Below are 10790 nucleotides of genomic sequence, written 5' to 3' on the forward strand. Positions count from 1 at the left end.
GAGTGAGCCAGGGCAAGGGGAGAAGCCAGGTGGGGCAGCATCCAGCTCCTTCCCCATCCCCAGTCCAGACACCAAGTGAGCTGGGAGGCTGAAGTGGGCTACAGTGGGACCAGCTACTGAGGGAAGAGTCTTGGGCCCCAGTCAGGAGAGTTAATAAGGATTGTTGTTGCAACAAGAAAGGCTAAATGCAGCAATTATAATGAATCAAGTCAGTTCTTCAACAAGTGAGTACTGGAGTGTTTCAGGAGGTTCTAGCACATACGTGTAATTAAATAATTTGCACCTGTGGAAAGTTAAGACACCCGAGATTTTGCTGGAAATTTGATTAGACTAAGCTCTCATAGCTTTCCTCTTTTAATGTACTTGCAGTTATAAAGCAAATAATAATATGTGCCAGGCAAGAAAAATATGAGAGGATAATGAAATGACTCTTCAGATGCATGGGAATCTCACAGACATGATTAGAATGACTTCAGGGGGAAAGAAAAAAAAGATCATCTTGTTGTAATGATAATAAATGTGCAGCATGTCCTTTCCACATCTCCCCTCAGGCGAGAAACTTCATATAGTAGATACATTACTTTATTCTGCTGAAAGCAACTGGAGTTTTTGCTACAGCCTTGAGCTGGAGCAGCTTTGAGACCCTGGGTAGTAATAAATACAAAATTCTGAGCAAGGAATTGGTTCCCTGGAAATGTGCCCATCAAATAGATATATTTTCTCCTGCAGAAGGAGTCTAGGCTATCTTTTTTTCCTCTTTACCAGGAAGATGTTCACTAGTTTCTCTAAAAGCCTCTGATGAAGTGCAAGCTGGGATTCTCAGTCTGCTTTGAGGCAGAAACCCAAAGGGAAAAAAATATTAGAATAAAATCTTTACATTATCATGAGTGTTTACTTGCCTTGGCAGAGGTTCCAAATGTGTCTGGGGACCAGGGTGCACACTAGAGCCAGGAAAAGTGATCCTGTCAAGACCCAGTAAGGACCTTAGGAGTGCAAGTACTGATCACTCCAGCCCTGGCTCTGGGAAAGAAATTCAATGTTCATATCTATGCTGCATCTCTGCCCACACAGATGTTCTGGACTAGAAAAGGCATCAAAGGAGCCAGGGTCCCAGCTCCCCCAGTCCTGCACCCAGTGTCAGGACTGGTTCTATCTTCCTGGCTGCAGGTCCCATACAGCTCTGCCTGAGGACCTGATCCTGAACCCAACACAAGATCTCCACTGAGTTCACTGAGCCAGGCTTTTCAGCAACATCCTTGCAGCAAGGCAGCTCTGGCACCAACTTTCCGTACCAGCTGGTCTGAGAATTAATGTGGGGACAAGATCAGACTTTGATCCTCAGCATCAGTTTGTCCCTGTTCTGGCAACCCACATGGAAGAAAAAAAAACAACCGCGTATTATTCTAGCTCTTGCTAAAGACTTTTGAGACCAGCAAAATGTCTTAGAAGAATAAAGGAATCATGAGCTTTTTTCACAAGAATTTACGAGCAGCTCATCTTCAAAGGGACCAGTATCATTTTCACTACATGGATCAAGCATTTTATCTGCTGCTTCTTCTGCTTCCAAAGTGAAAGAATAACTTGAAACTTGAAGGTAGCTCTTTACTGTGCTCCTGGGGAGCACCGCGGTTGCGGAGCGGGGCTCTGCGGGCAGGGAAAGGGCGGTGGGGCCAGGGGGCACGGCCGGGCTGCTGTGAATGGAGCTGAGACCCTCCCCGCGCTTTATGAATGGAGCCGGGGCCCGCCTCGCGCCCCTCCCCGCACGTGCGGAGGGCGGGGCTGGGCCGGGCCGTGGTACCGGCGGAGCCGGTTCGGGATGGGCCGGTGCCTGGGGGGTAAGTGCCAGGTTCGCCTCTTTGGGCCGGGCCGGGGGGGACGTGAGACCTGCGTGAGTCTGTGAACTGTGCGTGCCCCGTGTGTAACCCCTGTGTAACCCCTGTGTGTCCTGTGTGTAACCCCTATGTGTAACCCGTGTTTCGGAGAGGCGTGTCGGGGCGGGCAGAGAGGGGGTCACTGCCCGGTGCCGGTGTGTGTCCCAGGACACGGTCCCGGTTTCCGCACCGGGACACGCGGCCGCGGGCAGAGCCCCCTGGGAGGAGCGGGAGAAGCGGGAGAAGCGCTGCGGTGGGCGCTGCTCGCCCGGTCCTTCGCGTGATGCCGAAGGATGAAAAGCGGGAGGGAGAATCTTTGGTGCCGTGAGACCGCAGTGCTGCAGCTCAGTGGGTTAAGCTCCGTTTAAACACACCTTTTCTGAGGAAGGACAGGGGAGTTCCCTCGGCTCCACCCGTGGTCCTGTCCAAGGCAGCTGCCACCTCCGAGATCTGCAACAGTGGCAGAAAGTAACATTTTACTGGATGCAAAACCTGTTAGAAAATCAGATTAGAGCTCCGTCATCTTAAGTCCTTCTGTTTCTCTTGAGCTTTTGCTCCTAGAACCTTCCCTGGGAAGAGCAAGGTTCAGCCATGGGTCAGGTCAGGAGGCTGATCCTGCTGAAAACAGTGTTTATTCCATTTTCAGGTGGGTCAGGTCTTTGTTCTGCTCGTACAGGGCTCTAAACACAGGCACAAGAGGAACAGTTCTGCAAAGTAAGGGACAAGGGGTGTCCCATTCATCGTCCTCATTTCAGGCCCTTGTCACTGTGAGTTACTCAAGAGTTCAGGTCCTACAGGTGGCCCTTGAGAAACTGTCTTCTCAATCACATGGGCACAAGAGGACCCCTCTTTGGCTTTTAAAAAGCAAATGATCTGTCCAAGGCTGCATCTTGCTGTATAGCAGTGAGAAGCATTGGGGCTGCATGTGTGATTTGACCCATGCATCACAGCAGTTCCATGACACTTGGCCTCATCTCATGGCAGCAGAGACAAGTTCCCACATGAGAACTGGCTGTGAGTTCTGGCAGGGAAGGCAGGAGATGGATGGTTTCACCTGTCATAGCACAGCATCCTCTCTCAAGCTCACAGATGGCATTTCAGTGTAGCATGAACACCACAGCTGTGTTTATTCAGAGATCAAAGTGGTTCAGCTGGAGCTGCCTAAAATCACATTTCCTTGTTGCACAAGTGCTGCATTACCCCCACAGCTCAGTGCAGCTCCCTCTCCCTGCCCACAGAGCTGCCCTGTGCCATGAGGAACAACATGAGAATGAAGAGGTGTGGAGTCCCTCCTTCCACCCCACTGAGCTGCTTTAACACCCACTTGCTTTCAGGAGGCTTCCTTGGGTAGGTCCTTCTGTACTCCTAATATTCCCCAGAGCAGGCAGACAAGCCCAGGTGGGATGTTTTATGGGAAAGCATGGGCACCAGCCCCCTTGGTCACCTCCATTTCCATGAGGACAGAGTGGATCTCTGGCTGGTGCAGGGCAGTGTTTGGAGCTGGGGCTGCTGGTGTGCTGAGCACTCTGTCTGTGTGGGAGCTGCTGGAAGGGCCAGGCAGCCAGCTCCCACCTGGGTCCCCTGCCAGCGAGGAGGCACCAGGGAGCCTTGGAGCACTCAAACTCTGCTGATTCATCCCTCACACCGTGTGGGGTCCATTGATTTGTACACATGGAATGGCTTGTACCAAACAAACCAGTGCCCTCCTGGAGAGCTCGACAGAGCTTCTGAGTGACTGGATGCAGCACAGCTGTAATCACTGGTGTGTGCAGTTAAAAGGTTCCACCTCACACCAGTAGATCAATGCAAGCTAAAAACTATTTAGACATATCTAAAAATGGCTACTGACAGAGCAGAGGCAGCAGGGGTGGTTGTTCCAAGGGAATGGTTCTTGTGCTGAGTGTTGGCTGGTTTGTGTGTGGTGTGAGTGTTCCCTCTGGGGGGTACGTGCCTCCACACTGCTGAGCCTCGCCCTGTGCAGGAAGGACCATTTTCTCACTGAAACCAAAATGCACACAGCAAAATCCAGCTGTTGCTAGGAGGACAAAATATGAGATAGAATAAGGTCAACTTCTGATCCGATACTGGGGTTCTGAATTGCTTTAGGATCATTGCTGGGGTTAGGTGCAGACAAAAGCTACCTATGCCCCTTAAAATGATCCCCTGCATGTCTCTGCCTTTACCTTTCAGCAGAAGAGAACCAGGTCTTTTGAAGTAGAGGATGAAAGCACCAACAACACAGACTTCTGTGGAACTTGGCTGAAAAATTACTCAGTTGAGAAGAAAGAAGAAAAAGCTGACATGGTATTATCACAACTTCAAATCCCACCTGAGGTTCTCCTGCCTCTCCTACATGCAATAACCAGTTCTTCTTTCTAGCACATCTGTGGAGCTATTGCTCTGCTTGATGTATGCACAGGTTGGGAGCACATGGTCCCAAGCCAGCCCCTTCCCAATGTATCTGCTGGAACTACTCCCTGGAACCACACCCAGGGAGTCTCCCTGCACCCGGGAGGTTCTCTCCAGCTTTGTATTTTCAGGTGTTTATAATGGTAGCTGCATCTCCACCAGCTTACAGTGAGCCAAGCAGCTGAAGCTGAAGGATCGCTTGCTATGTCAGCTGAATGAAGACTCAGGTTAACCCACCACACCTCCTTCACTGCTGCAGTCCTACAGGTCACAGATGATGGGGCTTCTTGAGGAGTTTGATCATTACTCTTTCTTGGCCAAACTCACGGCAATCTACCAAGCAAGCAACAGGACCACCTTCAACTGGACAGACAGCCGCATTGTGGAGTGGGAGAAATTCGCTGAGCTGGCTAAATACGAGCCAGAATCCCAGAAACCAACAGTGAAAGCTCTCCTAATCGTGGCCTACTCAGTCATCATCATCATGTCTCTCTTTGGGAACATGCTGGTGTGCCACGTGGTGCTGAAGAACAAGCGGATGCACTCAGCCACCAGCCTCTTCATCGTCAACCTGGCAGTGTCTGACATTATGATCACGCTGCTCAACACCCCTTTTACCCTGGTAAGTGGCCTCTGTGCTGTCCCCTCATCCAGAGGGGAGCCTCTCCCTATCCCAAGAAGGCTCTGCTGTGGTCACCTCCTCTCTGTGCTGCCGTTCTAGGGCTGAGGAGCCAACTAACACCATCAAGTCTAACAGACAGCTCTGCCGGGCAGGTGAAACACTGCTCAGCAGTGGGCTCCCTTTGCCCTGCTACGCCCTCTCTGTCCTAAAAGACTCTAAAGTCACTCCAAGTATGCCACCAAACCACAGCAAGAGCTTCTTGGGGAATGCAGAATAAGTGCCTGGATGAATTTGTACTTCTAATGTACACACATCAGAACACTAGAGGGTCACACTTAAAACTTTGGGTCAAAACAACTCGAATGCTGGTCATACTCAGGTGACTGGAAGAACGTAGTCAAACTTTTCAGGTCCGCCAGTTGGGTAAAGGCCAGTGAAAAATCTCCAGACTTTTTTCCAAGTATTGTTGTTAGTATAATACAAAAATGGCCACTGTGGACAAGTGGGGTTGCCAGAAGGGCTGCAGCAGCACCACTCAGTTGATCTGTGGGGTTTGTATTTATAAACTCTTAGGTAAAGGTGTTTCAAGCTGCAGCACAGCCCATCTTTGAGCTTCGGGTGTAGCTGCCCAGCCAGCCAAACCCCACCGGCTGGCTCAGCTGCCATCCAAAGCCCTTCTAAATGGATTTGGTTTCAGTACTTTTGCTGTTTTCCCTCAGGTCCGGTTTGTGAACAGCACGTGGGTCTTTGGGAAGGCCATGTGCCACGTCAGCCGCTTCGTGCAGTACTGCTCCCTCCACGTCTCCACCCTGACCCTGACAGCCATTGCCCTGGACAGGCACCAGGTAAAGCACCCACACCCACCCTTCCCCTGCAAGGTCTGCCCAGGCTTCTCTCAGCTGTGCCACAGGTTTGGGGGGGCTGATTCTTGGGGATTAAACCCCAGAAGGCTCCAGAGCTGAATTCAGAGCTGCTCCTTGCATGCATCATCAGCACAGGAGGGAGAGTGGGCCCAGGCCACGTGCTTCTCTCCAGCAATCACTCTCCTCTACTGTCAGGCAAATAATATCTTCCAGACTCTCAGATTTTATACACTATTTGCCTTTTCATCTAACAAAGAACATTTTGTACAAGGTGAGTTAATGCCTCAGAAGGGGGAGGAGGGCCCAGCTTCACAGGAGCCAGCCCAGGAGACATTTCTGTGTGTAATTCATACAGAATAAACGAACATACCCATACATGAAGAGGCTTGTGTAGAATCCTCTTTTCTTGCTACCTAATGTAACCCACAATTTAAGGAAAATGGCCCTCACAGAACAAAATAGAGGAAAAAGTTTATTAAAAAGCACTTCTGAGCAGGTGGGGAAGTTCAGTGTTTCCCATTTTCCAGGTCACTCTAATCAGAAGGACATTTTCTCAATCACAGCTGTCATTTTCCTCACAGCACTAGATCATGAAAAAAAATGCCTCTGCTGCGTGCATTGGTGAAGGGATGCTGCTTTCCTCAGGGCTGAGAGTGATGGTGAAGTCTCTATTGCAGGTCATCTTGTACCCGCTGAAGCAGAGGATGTCACTAACCAAAGGAGCACTGAGCATCTCCATTATCTGGCTGATGGCAACCTGTTTCTCCCTACCCCATGCCATCTATCAGAAGCTTTTCCAATACAACTACAGGTGAGTTATTTCCCCTTCCAAGCAAGTGAGAAGGGGTCTGATAGCCCTCTGTGGCAGTGGCTGTTACATGGAGGCAAAGTGGAATTTCACCCCCACGTGAGGACTGCTAAAGTGTTAGAAGAAAGTGAAAGTTCCTATCTAGAGGGGAAAAAGAAAAAGAAAAGAGCAAGCTTATCTTCACCTCTTCCAGATGGTCTAGTGATGGCATTCATTTCTGGGAAGTCACCCTCTCTGCCAGGGAGAAATAAAGAACCAGACATTTTGGGTATGTTTCCCTTCCAGTCTCTTGTTCTTCTCTGGTACCCGACCTCTTCTGATCCTCCTGTCCCCACCAGCCTGCAGAATTGCTGTGACTTCTTCTGGATAGAAAACAGCCTCTAATGCTACACAAAGTGGTGTTTCTCCAGGTGCCTGCATTGCACAGGAATGCCAGACCCCAGGGCCAGGGGATAAACTTCCCATGAGCTGTACTGTCCCCTGAGCATCCCCAGGGAGCTGAGGGAGGTGGCAGCCATGGGCAGTGGGAGGAGAGGACTTCTCTCTGGTTCTATTGTAGACAGTGAGTCTCTGCAGGAAGGACAAGCATCTTTCTTCCCACAGCACAGCCCCTGTCCTCTCCTCAGCAGGGTAGGGAGGGTGGAACTGCCCTCACAGCTTTTCACTGCTGTCTGGACACCAAGGGTTACACAAAACGGGAGTGCAGTTGGGCTGGGTGGCCCTGGCCCTTCCTCTCTTCTGACCCAGAGATTCCTGTGTGGGGATGGAGGATCTTCAGCTGCTCAGGATTTGTAAACAGCGTGCTGAGTTACTGCTGTGCTGGTGGGGCTGCAGCTGTGCCCGGGGTGTTGCTGGACAAATTGCTGGTGAATGAACCATCGCCTGGGGCTGGCAGCACCTGTCTGGGTTCATCCCTCAGCAGGGCCAGAGGAAACCCAGCCTGGCCTGGCACATGGCGCCTTGGCCATGGAAGGACTTCCAGGAGGTGCTATTCTCAGCCCTTCTCCCCATTGAATAAAAATCAGGGTTGTAATATTGCTCATAATAGCTGCTGCAGGGCTGCGGGCTCCTGGGCAGTCCTACCAGGGAGCTGCTGGGGCTCTGGCTGCCATGCACAGCCCTGTGGCCAGCTCCTCAGGCCTGTGGCCAGCTCCTCAGCCGTGTGGCCAGCTCCAACCTCATGCCAGAATGTCCCAGGACAGAGCATCTTCTCGGGTTTTGCTCTCAATCAGCCTCTCCCCCACGATGTGGTGAGCCCTCTCTGCATCTCCGTGCCCCTCCTTGGGATGTGAGAGGATGGGGACAGCAGGGGCAGATGGTGTCTTTTGGTCACCTGTGGGCTGGCTCTGCTGCATCCTCTGTCCAAATGACTTTTTGGGCTCTGCAAGCATGGAAGCATCACCTTCACCAGCCTCCAAACTCTGGTCCCAAGGGGTGCTGAGGGATGACCCTGCTTGTCCCCATCAGGTCTGCTCTTTTTCTGTGGTTTTGCTCTTCAGCCATGACCAGGGAGGGTCTGACCCTCACCGTGGTGTCACCTTGGGTGTTGCTCTTGCTTTCCCTGACAGATCTGAGGTTGCTTTGGCAGGTGCCCTGTGCAGGCAGCAGGCAGGGCTGGCCTCACCTCTGCCATCAGTGAGCCAGATCTTGGGGAGGAGCAGATCAGAAGCACAGTTCACAAAAGATGTTTTTTTCCCTTCTGTGTCTGTTCCTCTCTTGACAAACATCTCCAGGGTTGTTGGTGGCTGTTCTTGGAGGGGCTCTGTCCCCTGCCCCTGCAAGCCACACAGACCCCACTCCCAGCACTCTGTTCTCAAGCAACCTTCTATTTGTGGCACAAAAGCCTGCTCCAGGGGTTGAAAACAGGATATTAAAGATATTAATCGCTAGTGCATCAAATAATGCAGCTTGATGGGGACTAAATCTGCACTAAATACGAGACAGCTGAGGAGCAGGGGTGAGGACAGAATAGCAGAATGGAAAAAAAGAGGAAGAAAAAGAGGGGAAAGAAGGAAATGAGAAAACATACACCAGAAATAAGTGAGTGCTCCTTTGTCTTGATGTTTCCTCACTTCCAGCCACCTCCTGCAGGGAGCAGGGGAACTCATGGTGCCCCACAGAGTGTGCCCTGCGGCCAGCAGGAAACGTGAGCGGGGCTGGGAGCAGGCAGGCTGGAGTGCTGAGAACTCCACTCACACAGAGTTAGACTCAGCTCTTTAGTTAGGCATCCACCAGAAGCTGGCTGTGGGTGGTGGTTTGCCCCACTGTGGTTTGCCACATTAGCAGCATGGCCATGCCCTCACACTGGATGTGTGTTTCTGTTTTTTCAAGGGAAGCCACAGTCCGGAGTTTGTGCCTCCCCGATTTTCCTGAGCCCACAGAGCTGGTCTGGAAATATCTGGACCTGTCTACCTTTCTGCTTCTTTACCTCCTGCCTCTGCTCATCATCACTGTCACCTACGCTCGCCTGGCCAAGAAGCTGTGGCTCCGCAACGCCATAGGAGACATCACCACACAGCAGTACCTCACCCACCACCGCAACAAGAAGAAGAGCATCAAGATGCTGGTGCTGGTGGTGGTGGTCTTTGCAGTCTGCTGGTTCCCTCTCAACTGCTATGTGGTGCTCATCTCCAGCCTGGGCATCAAGACAAAGAACTCCCTTTACTTCGCCCTGCACTGGTTTGCCATGAGCAGCACCTGCTACAACCCTTTCATCTACTGCTGGCTGAACGAGAGCTTCCGCTCGGAGCTCAAGGCCCTGCTCTCCATCTGCCAGAGGGTACCCCAGACCCAGGGCCAGGAGCTGCTGCCTGGGGCCACCTCCTGCCGGGAGGCATGGATGGAGCAGGCCAGGTGCAGGAAGGGACCTTCCTCACAGACCCTTTGCTCCACTGCCAACATCCAGATGGCCAACATGGACCTGTGAGCCCAGGGGCTGAGGTGAGTGTCCTGGATGTGGTGGACACCAAAGACGAGATCCCCTTTTCTCCTCAGGAAGGGATGTTGCTTCTCTGGAGTTTTGCTGCTGATTCTGGGCTTGTAGGATCCCAGCACCTCTTGGCACGGTGCAGCAGGAGCCCATAGCTCTGCTGGCCCTGGGAGCAGGGGACGTGAAGGGACATGGACAGGGGTATTTCTTCTGGGGTTTCCCACTAGCAGAAGAAGCAGGACCCAGGGTTCCAGCAGTGCTTGGGCTGTCCCCAGTCACTGGCTAGTCTCAGAGGTCCTGATGTGCCAGCAGATGGGGGCTTGCAGAGCCTCAGGATGGGACCTGTGCTTGATGGGAGGACTTGGACATCCAGATTGACTCCATCCATATGGAGTGTTCACCAGATAATTTCTACCAAAGCCTCCCAGAGGAGCCAAGGGTCAGTCCACAGCAATTACCCTTCAGCTGGTGCTGCTCCTGCCCTGGCTCATGCCATCTTGGAGGTACAGAGCCAGGACCCAAATCTACCTGGCTGGAGGGAATGGGGACCCACCCTAGGAGTTGCTCAGATGGCACTCAGGGGTTAAATGTAGTACATTGAGAATGTTACAGCCCTTATGAAATAATTTGTGGCCCTTAGTTTATCTCCTGAATCAGTGCACTCACAATAGAAAAAAAAAAAAAAAATTGATCTGGGCCATTAAGCTCCCCCAAGCTGGAAACACATCCCATGGGGAGCTGTGGGTAGCCCAGCACCCATGGGCACCCCAGCACCCAGAGGCACCCAGTCCAGGTGCAGTGTGGTGACCCCCATGTGCCTGTCCCCCGGCTGCTGGGCAGTGCACACAACATGCATAGTGTTTATCAAGAGATATTTCTAGATTTTCTTTCAATGTACACATTATCACTTGGGCTTTTAGGAAAGAACCATAGCAACAGCCCTGCCACTGCTATCTGCCAGGAGGAATATTAAGCCATGGCTCTCACTGTGGTTCTCAAATGGAATCCACCTTGCTGTTGGCAAATTCTGAGACACAAGCTAAGGATTAAATCTCATCCCCCGGGCTGTTTCACAGTGAAAGACATGTCACTATACATCTTCAGTAGTTTCTTGAGATGTTTGTCCAAGAACTTGTACCAGAAGACTGGTACAGTCTGGCTTCTGGAGTCCTCAGAAGCAGGCAAAGCTCTGGTAATAAGTAAGCACCCCTTGGAGACACAGCTGCTCATCAGCCCTTCTACTGGAGGGCATGGGTGACATGGGTGTGGGTGTCTCTTAACCTTGTGG

The 10790-nt window shown here is 51.7% G+C and overlaps 1 protein-coding gene across 2 annotated transcripts; it reads left to right on the forward strand.

Annotated features, from left to right (window-relative positions):
* The first annotated feature begins 1761 nt into the window (after window positions 1-1761).
* On the forward strand, window positions 1762-10264 carry LOC139802535 (G-protein coupled receptor 83-like). Of its 2 annotated transcripts, none has more exons than XM_071757765.1 (5): window positions 1762-1835; window positions 4065-4902; window positions 5622-5747; window positions 6443-6576; window positions 8905-10264. In XM_071757765.1, exons 2-5 carry the CDS (start codon window positions 4555-4557, stop codon window positions 9497-9499), a joined length of 1203 nt encoding a protein of 400 aa, XP_071613866.1. In that variant the 5' UTR covers window positions 1762-1835; window positions 4065-4554; the 3' UTR covers window positions 9500-10264. The 2 variants fall into 2 exon arrangements, with proteins under 2 accessions (XP_071613866.1, XP_071613865.1); XM_071757764.1 differs by having other exon boundaries at window positions 1765-1835; window positions 4062-4902.
* The last annotated feature ends 526 nt before the right edge of the window (window positions 10265-10790 follow it).

This window comes from Heliangelus exortis, chromosome 14, assembly GCF_036169615.1.
Source record: "Heliangelus exortis chromosome 14, bHelExo1.hap1, whole genome shotgun sequence".
Classification (NCBI taxonomy): Eukaryota; Metazoa; Chordata; class Aves; order Apodiformes; family Trochilidae; genus Heliangelus; species Heliangelus exortis.